The sequence below is a fragment of the Amia ocellicauda genome, chromosome 3 (genome assembly GCF_036373705.1).
Source record: "Amia ocellicauda isolate fAmiCal2 chromosome 3, fAmiCal2.hap1, whole genome shotgun sequence".
Classification (NCBI taxonomy): Eukaryota; Metazoa; Chordata; class Actinopteri; order Amiiformes; family Amiidae; genus Amia; species Amia ocellicauda.
The window spans coordinates 6700955-6725428 of NC_089852.1; the positions used below are offsets into that span (position 1 = coordinate 6700955).

The following is a 24474-nucleotide window of genomic DNA, read 5'->3' on the forward strand; positions in this document are numbered from 1 at the left end:
ACAAATGGTGCATACAATCTGGGAGTGGTCAAGTGGATGCCCCCCACTCTGCGGCTTTGTTCATCAAGGGGTAACTAAATTAAAAGACAAATTTTCACTTTTCATTACATTTAGTGGGCTTCCCATTACAAGAAGTCCCTACAAATGCTGAACAAATAAGACTGATTTTAATCCTTGCTCTGCCTACTACATCCTTTTTTCCTTTTCTTTTTTTATCCCTTTTCACCCTGGATATATAGACCATGTTGGGGCCAGTCTTACAACATTAGTTTGAAGATGTTTGAGTAAAGCCAGTATAAATGCGAAGACTAAAGAGTCCCTTTTCTATTATTATTATTATTATTATTATTATTTCCAAATGGTCTATTTAACATCCAGAGACCTCTTCAAAATGTATAAACACTTATATGAATAAGTAATTTAAATAACTGAAATTAATGATTAATTCTCTCTTTTTCACAGACACTTTATGGAGAATCTAATAGAAGCTACCTGAAAATGTTTGAGAAAAACAATACATGAATATATTCAAACAGCTTTTCTTACACTTGGTGGGAAAACAATGGAGATTAAAAAAAGAAAAACAGAGAAATAAACAAAAAAACACCGAAATGATTGATTTATGTTAATTTTTTTAACCGCTGAATTAAGGACATCTGTAAAGCTGTCTTTTTTCTCTTCCAGTTAAAGCCCTGTCGTAAACTACCCAGCTATCCACAGGTAAACGATTAACAGGATCCAAACAATTTGCAATGATATGATGCATATGAAAAAAAAAACACAAATAAAAAAGGTGACTTTGTATCCCCCTCATCTGGTTAAATGTGTGCTTGTCATATCTGCTTGACATTAAAAGAAAGAAGATGGGGGGTTTGGACAGTAACAAACAATGACACTAGTCAACCGCATCTAGCGAAAGGAAGAAAAGAAATGACAATGATTGATGGCAGCTATTCATTTATAGATACTTGCTAGAAGAGTCTTGAGTGGAACATTGAGGCTATTTAGCAAATTATTTTTTGAGGGTTGGTTCTCCCCTTTATGTGTGTACCATCAAAGTGGCTGGAGAGGTTAGGAGTCCTCTCAGCCCGCGGTCCTTGCTTTGCACGGCACAATGCGCTACAGGCAAGGCCAGCTGACAATACAGGTTTTCCTTTTTGATGAAACCAAATAAGAAGCACCTTGCTCTAACACAGGGGGTTTCCCTGCGTCTCGCCAAGGAGCACTGGAGAAGAAACGCGAGGTTCAGAAAGGGAGTTCTGAGATGAGGGCACTCCTTTCAGAGCAAAGAAACAACCGCAGAAGCCTTTCTACTGTCCATTCTAGTCTGAAGTCAGTGAAGAAGTTGAAATCGCTTGCATGGAACATCTACCCTTTGTTCCTCAGTAAAATAAGTCGCATACCGAAATGATCCCCCTTTAAAATCACCTTCTTTTTCCTTTGAGATCATGTAATTTGATTATACGATTTAGTTTTGTCAATGACATTTGGATCAAAAAGCCTTCCTCGGTCCCCAAAATGGTTTGACTTTCCCCTGCCTCCTTAAAATAGATATATAGGCATATGATATATGATATTATAGATAAACATGCTTTTATAGGTTAGGGTGATTGTCACTGTGCTTTGAAATATCATGCAAACTGTGTTTTTTTGGTTGAATCATTGTTTTGAATTTTCCACATTCCTTTTAGCATTTGCAAGTTGACAATACTTAAATATGTTGCAGTGTTTTTATGATTGAGATAGAGCACTTAAAGCATACCACTACTGTAATATTCTATTAGGATAGCAATGCATTTTGGTGCAAATACATGGGTATAGCATGATGCTGTCAGACCGGAATTGAGTCATTCTTAAAGAGATGGGGAAAGAAAATCCTGTATTTCCACCAATAAATGTAATACATCACATTGGTATTTTCCTAGTCAGGCATCCATAAAAAACAAACAAACAAACCAAAGAAAAAGCCCTGCCTACAGGTGTCAAAATAGGTCTACCTGCTATCCAAAGGTACAGCTATAGGAAAACTGGAGTATTTTATGGTTAGGAGGGGTGGCAGCACCTGCTCCTTCTCATTGGCATTCAGAATACTCCAAGTACATATTTGCCAACTCTCATAACAAACTAAATAAAATAAAATAAAATAAAATAAATTGAGCCCTCTACAGTAAAGCAGTTATTTCACATGATTACCTACACCTTTCACGAATCTCAGTTGTCAAATTCACTGCTATGAAATTCAAATTTAATTGCTGGTGTTCAAACACACTTACTCTTTAGACATGTTTCAAACTGGCTCACAAAGTGCTGTAATTGAAGATAATAGATACATTCAAAGGTTTAACCCCTTTTGTACAGCAGTGTATTATGCTTTTTTCTTTGTTTCTTTTAGTAATTTTCTGTCATTTCCTGCACATCATGTAAGAATGCATTTTTCCACAACATATAAATTAGAAGAAAACAAAATCTGTTGTATAACTTAGAAATTAAAAAAGCAATTAGTATACATAATAAACAATTCATTATAGTTGACTGTTTCATTGTTTATTGCTTTAATGCTATATATAATGTGAGTAAACTGATATCCTGTGCAATTGCTTTGCTTTTGATGGTCTTTGAGAGAACAGGCTTATAGATATGGGGCAGGCGCGTTAAAGCATTTGTTTGTCTTACACAGCAGAGGGTGTAATCAATTCGCTTGCAAAGATCTTTGCAAACAATGTCAAATATGTGTTTTTTTCCACACAACCATGATTTAGTGATAGAGCTACTGTGACATTAAATAGGTTCATATTTATCTGAATGGCAAAAAGAGACATTCAGTCATCAGCTTTACCAAGAGGAGCCTTTAACACCAATACGATTATGGAGAGAAGGCAATTATGCAAAAAAATAAAAAAAATAAAAAGTCACATGCATCCTAACTGGCAAGAATGGAAGCTTAAGTTTCAAACCTAAGTTGAGGAAATTAACAGAAATAATTGTCTACAAGTTCTAAACATGAAAGAGATTTGAGAAGAGAGAAAGCACATTGCATATGTCAGATAATCTAGGTTGATTATCTGAGCTGTGCCAGCTACAGGGAAGCACTTACCCTTGAGTCCAGCTAGAAGTTAGCAGGGTAAGAAGGAACAAACCAGAATAACATAAAGACTAGCAACAAGGCTCAGGAAAGCAGACAGGAGCCCTGACCTAGCAGCTAAAGTACTAGGGTACAAGCAAAGCATGAAAAAGAAAACATAACTTAAAACACAACTTCTACCAACATGAGATAAACGTTATTGAACATTCTTCTGTGGATCACTGTGCTGCAGATGATTTGTTCTCGTTGTTATTATCTGACTTTATATTATTAAAAATAAGGACCATAACAAATTTAATTAAACTTTTGATATATATATATATATATATATATATATATATATATATATATATGATCATATATGATGCCTAGGTGTTAAATAAATGGGAAGTCAGAGAAAATACTGATACTGGCCAAAACACTTACCTCTGAAGCCGAATATCATTTATCACTGAACATGAATGCTCATTGTAAAATTTCACTAATTTATTAGCGTACATTTTTGTAACAAAACATACTGAAAATGCATACAGAGAGTGGTTGTTGTTCCCTCCAGGTTCTGTGGCTTCATAAACATTTAGCCTTTCAATGATTAATACAATATAAACTCCAACAAGTATTTATCTTTATTGAGAAGGACAATTGGGTTTATAATTAGCTATAAAGTTAAATATTGTTGAGTCCTATATGTATGGGAGGCACTGGTGTAGTAATATTAGTAAACAAGGTACCTATAGTCCACATGTGTTATTATATTTGGTTACATCTATATCATAATAATTCAATAATGTTTATGAAGGAATAAAGCAGTATTCTATGCTATGTGTGAGGACCAACGCTTGTATTTAACAAATCTTCTGCAGCAAAGTTCTGAGTGCTGTTTCACCTTTTCCACCTAATGCCACACAAATTTGCCACATTAAGGAAACAATTACGGCATTTCAGCAAAGGCGCCGGTGTTTCGGTTAATCGGTAAGCTTTGAATGGCATTTGCTGGACTTGGGAATGAAGTTATTACAAAATGTCAAATGTTCATATACTAGACAAAAATAAATGAACAAACAACATAGATTTATGTTTATAGATTCTGCATAGAAGTTTATGCTTTGGCTGTTGCTAAAATAACCTGCATTTAATGTATTCAACAAAATGTATACAGCATCTTTATTTATTTATTTTAAACAAAACAAAACAAAACAAAATTTTATGACTAAATCTTATATTCAACAATTATATACCGCAATGTATTTGGCAGCCAATTCGAGTTTTTCTTTCTACGTCTTTATTTTTTATTTTTCATAATTTCCAAAAACCATATGCAGAAAATTGATTTTATAATGAAAATATATTTTCTCTACAACCCATTTATTCTAAACAAAAGGTTTAGACATTAGGTAAGTAGCAAATGAAACTACATTCAATTAATATAAACTCCAATGTTGATAGGATGCACACCAAAAGACATTCATTTTGATATGAATAGCAGGATCTATTATGGTATTGTTTTAATAATATACACAGTGATATATTATGGTAAAAGTCCCTACAGAAGCTCAGATGCCATATGAAATTTAGATAAAGATATGGCAATGTTTTACCATCTACTTTGAAAAAAAACACACTGATGTCTTTAGAAAAGTATATAGTAGTAAAACACAGGATTTAGAGAAACAATAGACAATTACGAACAGTATGATAACAGGTAGCTGCATTGCTTCAGACAATCTTACCTTTACTTGAATATCAGTTCAGTAGGCTGCTTAAAGGTGCAATGTTTAAAAGCAACATATTGGAAAACATGTATATTGTGGAATAATTTGGCTTCCCCAGGGAAACTAAGCTAAGCTTGTTAAATCGAGGAATCCTGGCTGAATGATTTTGTGCTTTCACTTCAAACCGCGCTGAGTGGATGCTTCCGCAATCCCATGTTGTTGTTTTTAATCAACACCAGTTTAAAAATGAAAATAAAAATAAAAAGAACAGGTTTTTTTGCACCTTTAAACACAGTTCATTTTGAGAAAGAGTGAGCTAAAGCAAGTCGTTATAAAGTAAGTGAGGTAGCCCATGAAATGTCAAAAGCTCATTTTGGTGCTTGACAGCTGTTTTGAAAGTGCCAGCATGTACTGCACAGTATATGGTTTTAAAATGGTAAATGTTGCGAGTGAATGGCGTACAGCAGTATGAGATGTAAAGGCTTAATCAATATTGTGTTACTTACAAAACTGGGAAATGGGAGCGTCCAGCTGAGGGGCATTTCCTCCCTTAGCATTGAGTTTCTGAACCTGGGTGGGCGGCACTGGTTTGTGCGACTGGCCAGTGGCACGATACATCGCCTGCACCCACAGAATGCGGTCCTGCTCGTCGTCGCTGGCAAAGATCACAGTGTCTCCTTCCTTCACGGCGTTGAAGAAAGCTCTGCCACCTTCCAAACCTGTGGGATACGGAGGGAGTCATTACTGAGGGAGAACACACCGCTCTGTCACTGTTTGGATGTGAATTGTTTTATCTCTTTTGATGCCATATCCCTGACACATCTGCGTTTCAACGCGATTGCCCGAGGGCCTGAATTCAGGTCTGATATCAGGTCTTGTCAGGAGGCCACAAAGCTCTGACTTCTTTTAAGGGATATTAACACTAGTTTGTCCCAGTCAGCTCTGTTTCGATGTGTGCGGAGCGCATCCTACCCAAGTGTGTTACATTATCAACATTAACTTGTACACACAGCTGCACTTATGCTTTGTCACCATTGACACTGTTGATTTGGATCTGCTGTCACTCAACAAACACTCCAGCGCTTTTCATTCCAAGAGATTTCAATCTGTGCGGCACATAAGGAGGCATACTTTATTAATACTGTCATCTCAAGGATTTATATGAATGCGGTAGCAATTTTCAGCCATATTGAGATTAATGTATTTTACCAAAGTTACGTAAGAACCATCTAAGAGACAACAGCTGGACGCAGGCATGTCAGATTAGTTTATGCAATGAGCGCTTTGCTGTGCTATCAGTCCTAGACAGCTTATCATAGCAAAGTGTCATCACCAAGCTCCTTCTATAGGGGCAAGTGTCTAACTGTGCATTGCAGGGGCATTTCAGTATTTCTCTAGTTGCAACATAAAGGACAAGACTATATAAGATAACACTTATATGTTACAAGATAGCTGGTTGGTGTATATTTACAACTTCCTTCTCCATGCTTTTCTTTAATTGTTTTGTTTTGTTTTGAATATTAAAAAAATCCAACAAATGCAATTTTTGCCGATAGGATTTCAGCCTGACCGTGGATGTGTGTAGGCCGAGTTATTGTCCGTAGAACACACGCCACCCAGTGGACAAAAGTCATTACTGAATTTGTATGGCGTATATAACCTAAATGCATTTTTAACAGAGGATTACATGTTTAGACTGTGTTATTAGATATTTTATCTATGAGTTAGAGTCATCGTGATAGTCATACAAATTCTGTATTTTATTCTAATTGAACCGAAGTCACAATTTGGAAGATGCACATTTCTAATGTTTTTCTAGAATCTGAAAGGTGCAATTATTATTATTTTAAGTTATTATTGTATGGAAATCTGTGTATTTCCATTTGACATTTTTATACCTATGTAATATGTGCCAGTCAAATAAACTGAATCTTAGCTAATCTGAGATAGAACAAATATGCAGATATATTATTTGTTCTTTAAATGTAACTTGTAAATCTGTGGATTTCTCTGATATTCACCCAAAGTGATCATATTCCCCCCTAGGTAAATAAACATGATGCACCTAATAAAAAAAACAAATTGAAAAGGGTTTCGAGTGCTGTTTCATATATAAACTTAAGAGAAAGCTATCAATTTTAATCAACATTGTGTCGTGCTGTGTGGCTACAATAAACCAAGCAGTTACAAATATAGCTGTGCCCTTTTAAACACAGTCACTAATTCAATTCTTGTTTTTCTAGGTCTGTTTTTTTAATTCAGTCAAGCCCTACCGATCTAATTCTAGCTATTTAGCAAAACTACTGCTTTCACCGAAATCATTAAATGTGTGTGTGCCTGTGTATATATTACAACTATGGATCAGATATCAGATGTTGTTTGAAATGCCACATTTGACCCGTGAACATGCGTGTGTCATCTCATGTGACACTCCTCTGTGGAAGCGCTGGTACCTGGCTGTGGGTCCGTGTAGTCCACAGTGTATCCATCAAGCTGTAACAGCTCTTGGGGCTCGGCTTTCTTCTCCCTGTAACTGCACATAGCAAAGGTATACTGACTGACCTAAAACAGAGCAGAAGAGACAACATGTCAGCATGCAGGTTTATTGAAAGCTGTCAAAAACAACACTTCAGACACGGAGGGAAGGACATTACACAACTTGCTGGAAAAAGAAGAGAAATCCACACGCAGGAAGTAAAGATCGCTCTGCTGGTATGTTTATTAATTTAGCACATTTGTCTATGTCGTGATCTGAGCTCTCCAAACCAGACAGGAGGCAACGGTACTCGGCTAGTATATGGTAACCGTGTCTGTCAGAGTGAAGCAGTGCCTCGCTCTGATGTTTCTCGAGCTCTGTCATTCAGCCCAGACGAGTCCAAGAGTGACACTCTGTCACAAACAATGTGAGACGGATTGCTAGGTGCCAGTCATATTAAGGCAATCTTGAAATCACAGCGATCAATGCAATTGTCACCTCTGCTGCAAGTGGCAGCTCTCACTCCACAGAGTTTGCTTCTGTGTGACATGATAAATTCAATGTCATGTTCTTGATGCAAGCCTTCCTGGCTGCAGGGCGAGAGTTGGGCTCGCCAGCACTGAAACGCCTTCGGGACGCCATCAGGCCACATCAAGGCCCCGCAACTGTATTCAGCATTAAAGTTTGGTATTGTCAAGGACTAAAAAGCTGTTATAGTAAAGCAAAGGATTGTACCTCCCACAGGCTAGTGACCTACTGTCAAACTGACAGTTAAAGGATTTTAAATGACTTTGCTCTTGATTATAGCTCATGCTATGCTCTTTTAAATAACCTTGTTATTGTCAGTATTCTATAATTTGCATTCTGAATCTCCAACGCCACTCGGTGTAGCACTTCAGTGTTTTATTTCATTTAAAGCCATCAGTAAATCCTCTAGATCCATCTGGCACTTTATCTTGTTGAACTACTTAAGCTTTCATTTTGAAGCCAACAAATTAAAACCAAATCTTTTAATTGTTTCTTTAGGCTGTTTTTGAGGCTATCCCCCAAACCTCAAAATAATTAGACTTCGCTTTGCACCATCTCCAGTCTAGTTGTTTAATCGTTCCAATTTAGCCAGTACTCCAGTGACATGCAGTGGTCACATGTGAGAATTGCACGTAGCTTCTTTTAAACTCAAATCTCCTGCATTTTTATGTATCTGTATTTTTTTCCTCTTGAAATTTCAGAGCATTTAATTAAAATGAATGCTTAAAAAAAAGAAGAAGCACACATTAAAGTTGATTGTTGCTGGGGATATAAAATTGTTTCATTTCACAAACAGCAGCTATACAGGTTTTAATTACAATGTTCATTTTACATGGTAGTGAAGGAATTTTGAACAAAGAACTACAAATCTAAAGTATATGTTTTTAAACAAAGCTGTCAGTTAACTCAGAGTAACACTGCTTGGATTTATTGCATAGATGATGTTCCATGTACGTATGTTCCATGTAACAATATATTACAGTATGTACTGTGAACATTGTATAACATTGTATATCTGCAAAATCTGCATGTTGAAGAATGTAAATCTGACAGCTCTGTTTGCATCATATACCCTGTAGAGGAAATGCTCTCATATAAGACAAGAACTATAGAGTGACCACATAAAGGACAAATTAACTGTGTGGAAAACTAGAATATCGAGCAATTTCTGCATTAGAAACCATTCTGCACTTGTTTAATATTTCTGTAAATTGCTTACCTTGTTGTTTGGCTTTGTAATTGAAATTAAAATGAAGGACCTTGGTAATTGTGGTCATTCAATATGCCCATTTGTTTTGTTTGAATTAAAACCATATTTCCTGTCATTAATTTAAACGTAATATTAAATATTCATATTGAATTAATGGGACAGGATTTCATTCTGATATTTGCATGTGTATATAATTCCCATTATTATCTATTTTTAATATTGTGTACTTAACAATAAGGGGGTTCTACACAGTTAATTCAAATGTATTTGGTCAGCTTAAGATTTTGTTATTCACCGTCAATCAAATAGAACAACCTGTGCACCTGGAGGTATTTCAGCCTGCTTAAAAACAATTCACCACAGCCAACCGACCAAATACGTTTGATTTAATACTAGCTGTGCATTTCCTATACCATTCTAGAACTAGGAAGGTTGAAAGGATGTTTCTTGATAGAAAGAAAAAACAAAAGCATGGTGGTGAATACTTACACGAGACTTTATATGATTAAAAGAGAAGAGGCAGAAAAGGAAAAATAAACACAACATGTGAAAAACAAAGTGGCTGCCTACTGACTGGCATTTGTCACTAGCAGTAATTAGCTCGAAGGAGAGATGAAGCGAATTCTCTGGAATACTTTAGCTGCCAGTGTTGAGCTCTGCCCTAGATTGTCAAGCCCCTGACAACTCCTAGCTTATGGACAACTGGTAATCTTTTCTATCTACTACATGAGAGGCATGGTATCTGAAATAAGGGTGGAAAAAAGAACAAAACATGAAAGATGAGACACTGCAGTGCAGCTGTCTTATCTTAAGGCTGTGTTTTGGGTTGAGGCCGACACAAACAGGCTACAGAACAGCAGAATGTAAACCTGGCTTCCAAACTCTTCGTGGTGTGGTGTTTAAAAACATTATTTTACGCTGTGAAAACCTTTGCAATCCAGACCATCAGAGATCCTCCCAAAGCCGCTCATCTGTGGTAAACCCCTTTTAAGACCAATGGTTTAACACAGTAACAGACGTTTACTCTCTTAGTTACCTGCACCAGGACAAAGAACCTTTTCTTCCATCTCTTCCAAACATTTTTTCCAATTGCCCATAGATACCTGGAAAAACAACAGTGGTTTATGAATGTATGGACTGGATGGTTTATTGCCATCATCACTGATGGTCCTCTCTCAGAATCTGTCTGATGTGGTCTGCTTGTAGACCTAATTTTGGCTCAAGCAAACAAAACAAATAATCAACAAAACATGTTGTTAGACAAAAGAAAATGTGCTACTGATGCAATATGTTGCCAGGAGAGAAAGAAAAAAAACGTTGCTGCCCTCTGCTGGTGAAACTAGATCAGAGCTTCAGCTGACAAAATATTTACTAGAAGCTTTAGGTTCAGACTAATCTGTTTATATCAGCTTTTAGAGACACTACCAGTGCTTCTATTGTACTAACAGGGCTCATTCAGAGCAAGTTTTTTCCTCCACTTTAAGTGGGTGAAGTCTGAATCAGGGACTATTGGATTGAAGTTGAATTGCACAAAGCTAAAAGGATAATGAGGCTACAGGAAATGAGAAGTATGGGAAGGGTTTCTCAACCATGGCAACAAGGTTAAATAAAGAGACATGGTTAAACACTCGCTAAGGAAAATGAATGTGCAGTACACTGGAGTATACTGCATTTGTCTCAGCCCTAAAAGCAGAAGAAGAATACTCTTAAATATCTAAGTACTTGTTACTAAATAATATAAATATCAAGTAATAATTGAACACACTATAATGAATTTTAATATCATTGGTTTATTTTGCTGCTGTAGATCCTAAAAAAAGAATGTTCCTAAGATTCCAAATTCCTTTTGTGGATCAGAAGGCAAAAAGGCCTACGAAAGGAAAAGCCGCAATGAAGATCTTCCCTTATTCCATTAGACGCAGTACCTTTTGGTTAAGTTACTGGCAACGGGCATGTCACGATGAATAAGATGGCACCAAGGGAGGCACAAAGGCAGTGGATGCCAAGGGGGAAGAAACTGGCTTTTATAGCCCCAGCACCATTACAAGAAGCATAAGGCTACACGCAATCATTGCTCTTCCCCACATTGTGCCCCGTGCACACACAAACTAGATACACAAAACATATGTGAGGGTGTGAAAGTATGTGAGTTTAAAGAGACTAGACTGATTTCTCTGTACCTCGGGGGGAAATATAGCTTGGCCATAAGAAGTTATTATTTATTTGGATAACTGTTATTATTTTAATTAGTAATAGTATATTAGTATTATTTTTGCTGTTGTTACTTATTTATACATTTAAATTTTTATTAAAAACTAATTGTGTGGATATTTAGAATGCTTTTCCTGGATCGAATCATTTAAAAATGTTTTGTAAAGATGTGACAATATATTTTTCATATACTCCCAGTTAAACATTTTTTTTAATTATTGTATAACGTTATTTATACTTAATCATGATGGACTATTACAATCTAAGCCAAATCAATGAGGCTGGATGCTTGCTGTGACAATTTACATTGCAGGAGAAGAAAACATTTCAGTTTAAACCGGTTCCAAACATCCTTCATTCAATAACATTTCATCGAACACAATTAAACACCAGATACTGAACAGATGGGCATCTAGGTTTCATTCTCCTTGTCCCTTTGTCCAGTTTCAGTTACTCAATAATATAAAACAAAAATTCAATCGACCAGTACATTTTATTTTAAAGACACCAGATGGCATCCTATATTTTAAATTCCACCGCATGAGATTGGACAGCTCACCGATCCCTCTAGTGTCTGTGGATATTAGGTGTCGTGGCTGTAATCGTGAATCATATCATTTCTCTCGGTCCCGTGTGTACATCTGGAGATGTTACATAACAGTGCATTGTCCAAAGCTAACACTTACCCAGAATGTTTCATATTCTGTGGTTTATCCATACGAATGGCAAGCTTGATTTTCAGATCATGATCAGGGCAATTTTTAGAAACAGTCATTTTGTGTAACTCGGATTGTTTGGGGCTGTTGGGTGTTGGATGCAAGACAACCTGAAAGAAACGACAAAAAACATAAATGGAAAATAAATAAGGAGAGCAAGATAAAATGAATACTCCTAATTGATGCCTTACAATTTCCAGCCGACTATTTCTGAAACATGTTATCTGAAAGATTCTGTTAGAATAGTGCACTCATTTTTTTTTTCGAATTTATTGCATCACTCACCAGTTATCATCAACATACGTCAAACGTTAATGTTTTCCTTTTAATACCCGAGCAGCAGCAGTACTTTTGAGACAAAAAAAAACTGCTGAGAATTGCTTCTCATAAAAATCCAGATAATCTGCTTTGAGAGCTTCAGAAAACGAAGCGCCGTTCCAACAGTTTAAGAGCTTTGACAGAGGCTGCTTCTACTGCACTGCGAGATTAAAACGTCTTGTCAAAGCTAAGGTCAGCGAAACGTCAGTGAAAGGTGTCATTTCAAGGCTTTCCACAAACTAAGTGACAATATTTTCCTTTTATACATTCGATTTATAACATTTAGCAAGGAAGAGAATATCACTGAAATACATACACTTGTTAATCAGCGGTGATAATACAATTAGAAGGCAATGAAGTACATTGAAACTTTGTGTTCAACCCTCATTACAAAATAATACAGTGTGGATGGGAAGGTTAGATACTACCACTACTGCACAATTAACTAACTCTTAACAATCACAATTTCAGATGTCTTGAGCAGCTGATAGATTTATTATACCCATAATACCTACAGAATATGTAGACCAGAATTATAAACTTCCTTATGATCCCGAAACTGAATTGGAGCAACGCTTCTAGCAATGATTTTTAATCAGTTACTGAGTAGGACAATAGTCACTATTAATAGCCAGTGTCAAAGACTGAGTTATTCAATGTTAAACTCCCCCATGTAGATGTTTATGCCACCAGGCAGTTAGTTTAAACAAGGGCATGAAACAACCTACAGTGAAAACAAAATGAACAGTGGCAAGTCAGCACGTTTGAGTTCAGAATTGAGAAGCAGCTCTTCCAGTGACTGGCTGTGGCTTTAGAGGTAAAATTACTGTATTTGTGCACTTATGTTGTAAGTCGCCCTGGATAAGGGCGTCTGCCAAGAAAAAAATAAAATAATAATAATAAAAATAAAATAATAATAATAATAATAATACTTAACTAAGAGAAGGAAGAAGACATTTAACTTGGGCTGCTAAGTCATTCAGCATGCAGCCCAGGAGGGTTTATCATCTGACATGAAAACAAACCACTAGCAACCTGAAAAGGGCCTATCGTCATATGAACTATGATGGTCATTACTGATTTAGCCGTGCTTATGAGATGTGCTGCTTCTGACAAACTAACAAGCTTGGCAAACACTCAGCCTTCCCAGTCCGGTTGGGATCAGAAGGAAGAAGCAGGGAGATATTATGAGAGACAGCTGGAAGCTTATCTTAGATCAAAGCCTGCTTTCAAATAGGAGATGAGTATTCCCTACCCGTCCCAGTTCCTTGTCTTCCAGGGCCAGCACTCCGGTGCTCTCGGTGAACAGCTTCACCTTCACTGCCGGGAGCGGGTGTGTCGTGGTGAAGTCACCTTGAGTTCCCCAGCTGGAAAACAAATGCACCGTCAAGTCAACCTGACACAAAAATAACTTTCCAAGCAGGGAAGGGCCTACTGATACACCTTATAATAGGCAAGACCCTGTGTCTCAGAAGGTGACATTGACTCGATGACTCCTATTGAAATCCGTTCCCTTGACTGAAGAAGTGCAGACTGGAAAAAAAAGCATTAAAGCGTGTTTTTAAACAATCAGCAGTCACAATTCCATAGTCCCCCTTGAAGTAAATGTAAATGCTGTTTAGGTGATTTAAAACTGATCTCACCATAACTTGAATACAACCTACAGGGTGAAATGAGTACCACATTTGGAGCTATAGTTGTGGAAGTTGATAGTAATTATTATGCTAAAGTTATGCTGTTTTTATGATTAAAATAGCAACTGCACTCATCAGAAGCAATTAGAAAACATCAAAACTGTAATTGTGGTGTGCATAGATGATTATGACCTTCCATGTAGGGATTCTATAAATATAACCTCATTAAAAAAGAATCTGCATCTGTCGTATGAAAAAATATGCTTTGCCACAGCCTGCATCACGTACCGGTACTTGTACCAGATCGAAACGATCTTATCCATAAACAAAACATCGCAGTCGAAGCCTCCCTTACGGTGACGCAGAACAAGCGAAATCACCACATGCCTCTTATCAAACTTCTACAGCCTTTTTTATTGCATTTCCAGCGTTGCTTCCCAAACAAATGAAGCAATGACTACGGAAGGCAGAAAAGGCATTTAAAATGGCACCCGAAATAAATGAAACACCTTTGTAAACACGGCCATCCATATGAGCTAATGCACTGGAAACATAAGGAAATATCACTGAAAGCCATCTTTCATGTCACTCACATAAAAGATTTCTGAGGCAATGGGTTGACTGAGAAATGGAATCTGGCATGATGTCATTAGCTGCTATGGCAACAGCCAGTGCATGGCCATGATTCAAGTCACCGAGAGATCATTTGTATTCATACGGGGTGTACAGTTTATGTGGACTGAATTCCAGATGAACATCGTTGATAAAATTAGCTGCTGGGACTAGCTAGGGACATATGTCTTTGCAGGTAATGAAGACGTGATGATTGTACTGTTAACATGAAAAGTGAGTAATGACCACACAAAAATTCAGTTCACTGTCCCAACGCACATCTTCTTGTCATACATATTCTGTCTCCATATACGCCTTCCTGCGACAGACTTATTGGTACTTTCCTGCAGGATAGAAGCATAAGGATTGTCTTTCCTTTCTGAACTACACTGAGAGAGAGAGAGAGAGAGACATTAATGAAAGCCCATGCTATTCTAGAAGGGTTTCAAAAAGAGGTGCAAAGAATAAAGAATGAAAATATGGAATTCCTACACGTTCCACAGTTCTGCGATTTTTCAAGATCTCAGATTACACACTGTGACCACAATCAATACTACCAGACAAACCCGATGACCTTGATGTGCTAAAGCTCCTTATTCATCTCACATTTCAAAAGGAGCATTAGACAAATATATACATATTAATCAGAAAATGAAATATTTTATATATCTATCTATATATGTATAGTAGTATAGTATAGTATAGTAGCTAGATAACATTTAATATTCCTGTTCAAACATATCGGCCTATACTACTTCACTGTCTGCCGAGATTTCCATACATGTTGGTGACCTACTTTGACAATTTATCAACTAATAAAAGTAAAAGCATCAAAGCATCTGCCATTTTAATCTTGGAAGTTTTTTTTTTTCCTGCTGTAAAGGCCAACTAAAACAACCAGCCTGCATTCTTACTTATTTCTACAATCCTGTGGCATTTCTGACAGTCTGTAAGAAGTTAATCTTGTTGGTTTGCTCCCCTCAAGTATTTTGACAGCTTTGGGCATCCACCGTGAAATGATGCTGATGCAGCATCATGTTGCAGCCTGTGCACAGTGAATTCTAAAGACAGTCTACCAACACTTCTCCACGCTACAAAATACAATTATTAACACATAATGACTGCAGGGACACTGCTCTGCTTTTGTGCTACATTTTGCCTGAAAAATAAGTAATTATATAATTCCTCATGAATATTGTTCTCTAAAATGTATATGGAATAACACCTGTATATAGAACAATTCCTCATATATGTCCTAAACTGCACTATTGCTGTAATGAATATGATTTTCATTAATGAGGTATATATAAATTATTTACATCATTGTTCATATTTAATAAAGGAGTAACAGAGATCCCCTGGTTTGACTGAAGAATACAAAGACTAGATGTTTGCCGAGTGATAATATCTCAATAACATCATGAATCTGAAATGCAGGATCTGCTGTAGTGTATGAAGTGTATGAAGAATGGCTTTTGAACTTGCCGCCAGTACTGAATAGTTTTCTAGTGTTGCCTTTACTGTGCCGGTTGTCCCCAGGATAAAAAAGCAACCTGAATGGAATTATCAAAGAGAGCTGATACTCTGATTTTATTGGTAGAAAGGGATGTTGGACTAGCATATCCATGGAGATTTTTCACATTTACAAATGGATCGATCTAAAAATTGTCACATTATGCAGCCTCACAACACTCTTTATTTGAATGCATTAGTCAAGCATGGTTTTAGTGTCTGTCACTGTCTAAGACTTTCTTTCTCCTGGCTCCTTACACCTGATCTGACTTCATTACATCCGGAGGAAAAGGCCAGATCTGATCCCCATCTTTAACTCCTAGACAAGAACAACTACACATATCAAGCTAGCACCCTGTCATATACTAAATAGTCTGCCAACAAAGTATTACATTTATATATGTTATGATAATATCAATGGTGTCTTGGGACAGTTGGTTTAGTAGTCTAATGTGCAGCCTCTTCAACTTTTGTCATTTTTCAGTCGCTGCCCAAGTATATTTATGCCAGTAGCCCCCACTTCCTTGAAGTAATCTGAAAATGCAATCAATTTTACAAATATTGCATTTCGGTGAGAATTTTTAAAGGAGAAATGGGATCTGCTAAGTTGATTAACTGACCTCTCTTTGCATATTAACAACAAATTAAAGTTTGATTCTGGATTCACACTTCTGTATGGACACTAAAGCGATCTCACTTCACATACATGTTTTGTAGCTGCTGTTAATATTATGACATATTATGAAGTAAATGTACTTCCTTTAAACACCCAGTGAGTCGATATTTTTCACTTTGTGTTTTTTCAGATACTTCTCAGTCAGTTATCAATATGCTAGAACTCCATTGGGTTGATATTGTTAATTGACTGGGAAGTATCTGAAAAAAGACAAACATTTTTATGGCGGCATGTCATCTCTGGAAAATGCAGATCACATAGTAATACTTTACATTTTTCAGAGATGACATTCAGCTATAAAAAATGTATATCATTATACATTATGGTGCGAGTGTATTTGTCTGTGTTAATCAATCAAGCTAAACATCAGGAATGTAGGAAGAAGTGAAATTAGTTGGATGTGTGCAATCTGCAAGGGTTGAATAATGTGTCTTTCTTTCCTTGATATATAATTACAACCATGGATGTGTTTTTATTATTTATTTTTTCTTGTGCCACACTAGAATAGAAACACTATTTACCTTGAATAATGGTTGGGAAGAGCTTTCTCTCTCACCTTTTATCTTTCTAGTACAATATCGGCTTTGAAGTGTTTTTATTATACTTTCTATTCAATTAGTGCCACAAAGTGTAGTGATGTCAGAACTGTATATTATCATTCCCATCTGTTTAATCTTATTACACCCTGAAAAAACAAAAATAATGCAGCTGACAGACTAAATTACCTCTCTGCAGGGTGTAAAATGTAATTGTTCAGTGTTGGATAAATATTAAGCTCTGTGTGCCACACAGCAACTTCTCTCGATTGCTGTGTTTATATTGTTTTGCCTCCACAGTGTTTATCCCAGATAGAATGTAAATATTTTATAAAGTAAGTTAGGCTACACTCGTCAGGTATTTTTTTTTTCTGTTGAGACATCTGCTTTCTCCCCATGATGAAAATGATTAAAAAGCAATGTGTGTCTTTATGAACAGCATCCCACATTTGTCATATTCAAGTGCACATTTTCTGTCTTCAAAATCAATTGATTTGATAGCCACATTCAGCAAAGGACTGACAGTGAAACTATGGTTCACTGGTTGGCCTATTGCCCTATGTATTCTTCTGTTGAACATCTTTAAATAAATAATATATAATACAACCACATCCACTTACACACACACACACACACACACACACACACACACACACACACACACATATGAGTGGTGGAATACAATAACTGTTTGACTCTTCCAGCCTTAGACAGGGGTGTTGGGAAGGATTTTGTTAGAGCAGGTTATTGTTGCATCTGTCTTTACTGACTGAATTCCTCCTCACTGCGATTGTGTGTATTTTGAGATGTTCTTTTCTCCCCACAGTGCTTGTGCCATGTGTCCAAATGAGATAAACATTCTCTTTTCTCCATGTTTAATAATTTAGAGAGAGCTGTTTGAACCAGCTCTTTGAAGCCATTTAAACAATTACTATCCCAGTACCAAAGGAAAGCTTTGGGGGTCTGGTGCCTTTAATGGAAATAAAAAATGTTGCATAGATACCCTGTTTGTTCTTCTGTTCTGTTGCATCATTTTAATCGTGCGATGTGAGTTGAGGCCAGTAATCTCCTTTGAGCTTTAATAAATGTGTAGCAATCTACTTTGCTGTTCGCTTTCTGTAGGAACTTATTTTCTGATTCTCAAGGAAAAAAATAAATAGTTTGCTTTTGCTGCTTCTATCACCACAAATTGTACATAATACAGGCAGCTCTGGCAGAAGATAAAAGAAGAAGAAAAGTCCATAAGTTGATTACGTTATTAGATAAAATGAGGATGATTATGAACATATTCCTTTCTGATTTTTACAAGAATGGGTTTTCTAGAGAAGTTCTCACATTACTACAGGGGGAAGATTACTGCATCTTATATAAAATGGTTATTTGTGATACAAATACAGAAGAAGAAAAAAATCCAATCCAAATCCAAATAAATTAAACTGTTATTTCTCAATGTCTGTTATGTTACTGGTATTTGTATTTAAAGAAATTAGCATGTCAATATAATTGAATATACTGTTGCTGCTTTGGATTTTCAAATAATAAATATCATTTTAAACATATATCTTTCAGTTTTTAGACAATAAATTATATGAATTGTGCACATAGGAGCAGACCTGCTGTCTGCTGATAAGGACCACTGAGATTTGATAGTCTGGTTTACTGGAATCCTACATCAAAAGGTTACTGAAAATTGTCTAGACTTACTCTGCCTTTTTACTCTGCGGTGTTTTAAAGGTACCATATGCCAGTTACCTTCTACAGACTATATACATTATTATAATGAGTCAGTTAATTAACTACATATATAAAATAATGACTGAATCACATAAAATGTCAAATCATATCCCTAAGGGAGGACATAAGGACGACTGGGATTTAATTTGTGGCTTTAATGGCAGATTGTATTGCACTTCAAAACTAGCTGGTTTGTTTTACATGGTTTTATAGCTGTATGCATATTGCAAATAATAAAGTGCCCGGGTTTTGAATGCCACGTTTTCATTGCAAGAACACGTTAATAATTGTTGAGACGTAATACTACATTTCACCGCTAGATGGCAGTCCAGTAATTCACAAGATTAAAATGGCTGAAAACCACAAGAAATATGAATTCCACATCAGTCAAATGTTTTCAAAGACAAGCCTGGATTAATAAACATCAGACAATAGATCAAGATTTAAACTTGAACAAGATTTAAGGTCTTTTTGTGGAGATTTTATTGTTATTACAGTTATTTGTTTTTTAGTGCCAGATTGGGGTTATCATTGATGATTTAATGTCACTACATGCATGTGTCATCTGTTCTGAGGTCACCTTGCAAACAAAACTGACAGAACTGTCCGCAGGCCGGATAATAGTGGGCTTAATACTGAACACAGTCTGATAAAGTCATTCGAAACCCCTAGGTGAAGTAATGCCAATCAAATATTTTTATGGAATATATATTGTTGATACAGCTTAGAAAGATAGCTATTCTTAAAACCACGGTCATTTTAAAATGGTTTCAACCTTAAACTATACCACTACCCATTGTGGCATGAAAACGACAAAATAATTGCATTCCCATGTAATGATGTAGAATTATCATAATCACATAGAACTTCTGATTTAATTGTCAAGTTAATTTTTCCACGGAAGTTTCCTTCTGCTCGGCTCATTGATATTAAGGTAATTCGAGCATTAGTATCTGTGAGCATGAGCAATGATGGTGTCGTGTCAGTAAAATAAAAGCAAGGTTCGTAATTATGCCGGCGGATTATGAATAAAGCAAATTAGTTATATAGTAGCAATGATTCTGAAGTACCATTATGCCACCTTCATGCCACAGATGAAGAAACGCTTCCTAAACCATGCTGAAATATTAGCAGCTGTACCTTGTTAACGGCAGCCCACACACAGTATTGTACATTCCTCAGCAAAATTAATGTTGATTTACAGTTCTGGAAAGCGGTGGCACACAGTTACACTTTGTCAATTCCCGTGGGGTTTCACATTAAGAAGCTGGAAATAACAACGTTCCTGAGCTGAAAACACAACCTTTCGGAGCACGATGGGGTTGGCACCCTAAAGGGAGCCGGATTACTACTGTAAATACGCCATCTTTATATTCCGGTGGGTCACAAATCTGTTCCACTTGTGATCTTTGCTTTACAATAAACTGCTAGTGAGGGGAGTGAACTCTTGCCCTTGTCGCGGCCTACCGCTACCCTCGGCCTGTCGTGTGACTGTTAGGAGAACCGCGGTGACCTGGAGAAGAGCTAACAATGCGATGCTCTCACTGCGTGCAGATCCTGTTTAATGCTCCATTCCTCTAGTTATTCACAATTATAGTGTGATTACAATGAAACTATCTGCTTTCAGTCAAAATCAAAGAACTCTCTTTACAATAACGTTATTTCTTAAAAGCTAACCCTTTCTAAAACATCTGCTAATTATTTTCCTGAGTGATGGTGGGAGTATCCCCCAAAACAATGTAGTCTTACAATAAGCCCCGGCTCAACAATGAGATGAGAGGAGTGTCGTCAGCGTTCATTCACAGTGTAACGCTACACGCGGGCTGCACTGCAGTTCTCCTCTACTCTGCATAATAGATCAGGTAAATTGCACACCAGATTAAAGCAATTTCCAAAGAATGCTTGGGGGCTTACATTCCACATTGTAATGCAGCTCCATAATCTGTCCTCCATTTGATTTGGTTCGCTTAATTTGCAAGTTGAAATGGTGGAGCTCTTCTTTTTTCTCTCTCTCTTCTACAGATTCATTAAATACAAGCACCTGCAACAGTCACAGTCTGGGATTCCAACTAAAATAGAATATGCCAGTGGAAATGTAAAGTGCTACTGTCACCACTTTCATAGCTTCATTATGTTCCAGGAATTTTTAAAAAAAGTGTTGTTATCCTTATCAAGCCTCATAATGTACCTGCTGTTTGATGCAGCCCTACAGTACATTTAGATAGCAATCCTTGCATGGAAATACTAAGTGGGGATAAAGTTAATGTAGGGAGTCCAGCTTGGTTATGTATTTTAAAAAAAAAGAAGGATTGCATACGTTTTTTAAAATGCTGTTCACACCGACCTTACATAAAACAAGCTTTATTGTACAACACCATCATGAAATCATATACAGAGACACCAAAAACCCACCATAGATGCTGTGGATTGTGTCGAAAACTCCCTAGAAAAACATAATAATGGTAATTATGGTAAAGTAGCAACCATGCTTTGGCATTGTACTTAAAGCGATGACATCTTGCCGATTGATAATGGAGCATTTGAGCCAAGGAGCGTGTTTGCATTTGTTATTAAATCATTATTTACAACAGTTTAAAATCTTTTGTAACAAAGCAGAATTTATATCCCAAAGGCTCATCTGAGACCGATCTATAAAATAAAGAAAAACTATCCTGGGATTGTTGTTAGAATCCTACAGATGGCGTTTCGTATGCACTTTAATTAAAGCAAGGGGGAATAAAAAAAATCAATGTTGCAAGCTGGAATGTTTTTGATCATTTACAATGGACACAGAAAAAGCACCCGGTTTCAGAGTGAGGCCCAAGAGTGGATTTACGTAGAGAATGAAATAACCGTGTGAAAATCAGTCAGTTTCAAAACTGAGTCCATCAGTATAATCAGTAAAAGACATTACTGAGTGAAACACTTTTTGAAAAAATGAGTCCCACACTAATACATTTAGGCTGTATGACAATAAAAGCCTTGGCAGAAACCAGATTATTGCAGGTAAGCACTTTCTTAGACTATGAATACATTTTAAATGGTCTTGGATATACAAATGTAAAACATGTTTCGCTTTATTTAAATACAGCAATTGAATTTCTTGCAAACCTGATAAAAACTAAAAAGGGAGGATCTGAAATGACACTTACGTTGGCTTGGAGGCTTCAGCTTGATCAGTTTGCAATTTTTCTCCTCCTTCAACTTCCATCGTACAGTAAACGATACGGTTAGGAGCCAAAGACTTCAAACCCTGAACTTCCATTATCACTACCTGAAAGAGACACAAAACACAAGACTGCTTTCACTCCTGTCAAATAAAGGCATGTACTCCACAAATCAAAACCTACTCCAGAGAGAGTACTTTTGCCTTTTGTGACAATAACTGTGATTGTAATGCATTCTGTGAGACCAAGGGCTGAGGGAAATATTGAACTGCTAATGAAATAATGATGTTTAAAAATATGGGAAATGAGGAAAAACATCTCTTAAGGGTATGTTCACGCCATTAATTTATTATAAACTTGTAAATATATTTCTGACTTATATCCGATATGATGAATGTTAAATAAATTAGCAGAGTAAGAACTGTTTCTTCGCAATATGAAAATGTAGGCTAGTCCTTCTTTGGTGTCTAATTTTATTCTTAAATTCCTTCAGTAATACCTTTGACAAGAAGATTGGGATGACTATTCTTAGAAAACACATGGATGGTGCTGATTAGTGACTCTCTCTCATTTGTTTGATATAATATAACTGTAGGAAATGTGGATCAAAGGAGCTGTAATAAATACTTGCATCACATTTATTGTATTATTTTTGTGCTTATGTTTTAAGTCATTAGACACCAAAATACCTTCATTTGTACTTCAAATCTCAATATAATTTCAGATGCCTTTTCGTAAATCGGCCATCATTTATTTGAGGGACTGGGGTGTACAACAGCAATCAATAAACTGTATTATATTTGCGTGTTCAAACAGGCAACAGTTAGATACGTGATGTGCTTAGCAAAGTGCAAGATGATAAATGTGGGCCGAGATTTATAGTAGATTATTTTGCAATCTCCCTCCTGCACGCTCTTTGCTTTGAATGGGAATGAAACCTTATCAGACAGAACAGAATCCATTTTACCTCTAGAGTGAAGGACAGGACAACATCTGATTTAGAGAGCTGGTTTTCATTCTCCTCCCCCATGTCAATGATCGAGGTGTTGTGACTACGCTTCAATTTCTGGAGCTTGAATTCCGATCCTCCTTTGGACACGGGCATGCTCTCCAGATTGGCCATGAGCAGATTCACAGAGGACTTCAGCTCCTCGATGAACATGTTCTCCATCTCTTTCGACACAAACTTTGGAAACTTGCGCTCCTTTAAAGACCCAAAAGTAAGATAATGGTTTGTTAGTCAATCAAACACATTTGTGGAGATACCAAAGCAAAACATCTCTTTTAAAAAACAGTTTTAGGTCTTTGGCTGTCTGGCTGAGCCCAGCTTTTCAAGCACACTAAAGCACATCCAACTGGCATATCGTGTTTAATGTTGTAACTAAATACCTCTATCTCTTCGGCTTCATAATTATTTCTAACCACTGAAAAATGCATAAATGCAAAGCATAACCAGTATTAGTAATTGTCACAATTTGCCACAGATAGAAGAGTCTTTAATTCCCCCCAAAATATATTCTATACATAACAAAATAAACAAATAAATGACTGTCAGTAAAAAACAAATGCTGCATAGGCTAGGGAAAATAAATGTCCTCTGTATTTATCTTGGTCTTCTCTCATCAGCAGATGGCAACTCCTCCAACACTGGGAGGAAGCAAACTATAATTGATTGTCTTGCTACTTCCTTGGAACACACATTCCAATTATTTCCCCCTATCTAGTTGCTCACTTTCCATGTACTAATTTGGTTAAGACAATAAGCGTCATAGTAAATAATAATACAATGTGAAGTCCAGAAACATCTGAATATGTAGTGTTTACTTACTCGCGCAATCTGATCTGCCATTTGAAGACGTCCATCGAGCTCTCTTCTAATTTGTGCTGCTTGTTCATCTGGATTATCCAGCTGCGAGAGAAAATACAAGTCGAATACATTAAGCGCGTTCCAAATTTCATGAAGGACTTTTGCAGTTTGGAACAAAATTCAGTGGCACCCCAATATGTCTGGAGAAATACGGCCACAGAAATGCATACTGACACTATGGTTTGCAAAGGCACACGAACGCAGGATTGTAAGGGCAGTCAAGTCCCCCGTATCATGTCATGTGCTGTCCCTGAGCTGCGTGGCCTCCATCAAAGAAGTTTAAAGATTATTCAACTTCAAATTACCAAGCTCGAGCCTTAATTTGGAACCCTAATTAGATTAAAGTGGCATAATTCATCACTCTGACATATTGTGAGTCTGAGAAAATTGATTCGTACAGGAACTCGGTATATAAGGCACAGGCATCTCCGAAGGAGATTAGGTTATTATGGCCAAGATAAACTCACAGTCCACTATTTCTTC

General features: G+C 36.7%; 1 protein-coding gene across 32 annotated transcripts in view; it reads right to left on the bottom strand.

Annotated features, from left to right (window-relative positions):
* cadpsa (Ca2+-dependent activator protein for secretion a) overlaps positions 1-24474 on the bottom strand; it is a 110116-nt gene that overhangs the window by 46848 nt on the left and 38794 nt on the right. For 19 of the 32 annotated variants that reach the window (XM_066697937.1, XM_066697933.1, XM_066697939.1 and 16 more), the window contains exons 4-12: positions 23953-24033; positions 23092-23328; positions 22110-22231; positions 13509-13620; positions 11906-12045; positions 10045-10111; positions 7248-7356; positions 5301-5513; positions 3095-3106 (exon numbers count right to left, since the gene is read on the bottom strand). In XM_066697937.1, coding sequence (XP_066554034.1) covers positions 3095-3106; positions 5301-5513; positions 7248-7356; positions 10045-10111; positions 11906-12045; positions 13509-13620; positions 22110-22231; positions 23092-23328; positions 23953-24033 — 1093 coding nt within the window. The remainder of the gene's footprint in view (positions 1-3094; positions 3107-5300; positions 5514-7247; positions 7357-10044; positions 10112-11905; positions 12046-13508; positions 13621-22109; positions 22232-23091; positions 23329-23952; positions 24034-24474) is intronic. The other 13 variants (XM_066697934.1, XM_066697949.1, XM_066697952.1 and 10 more) reach the window with 1 other exon arrangement.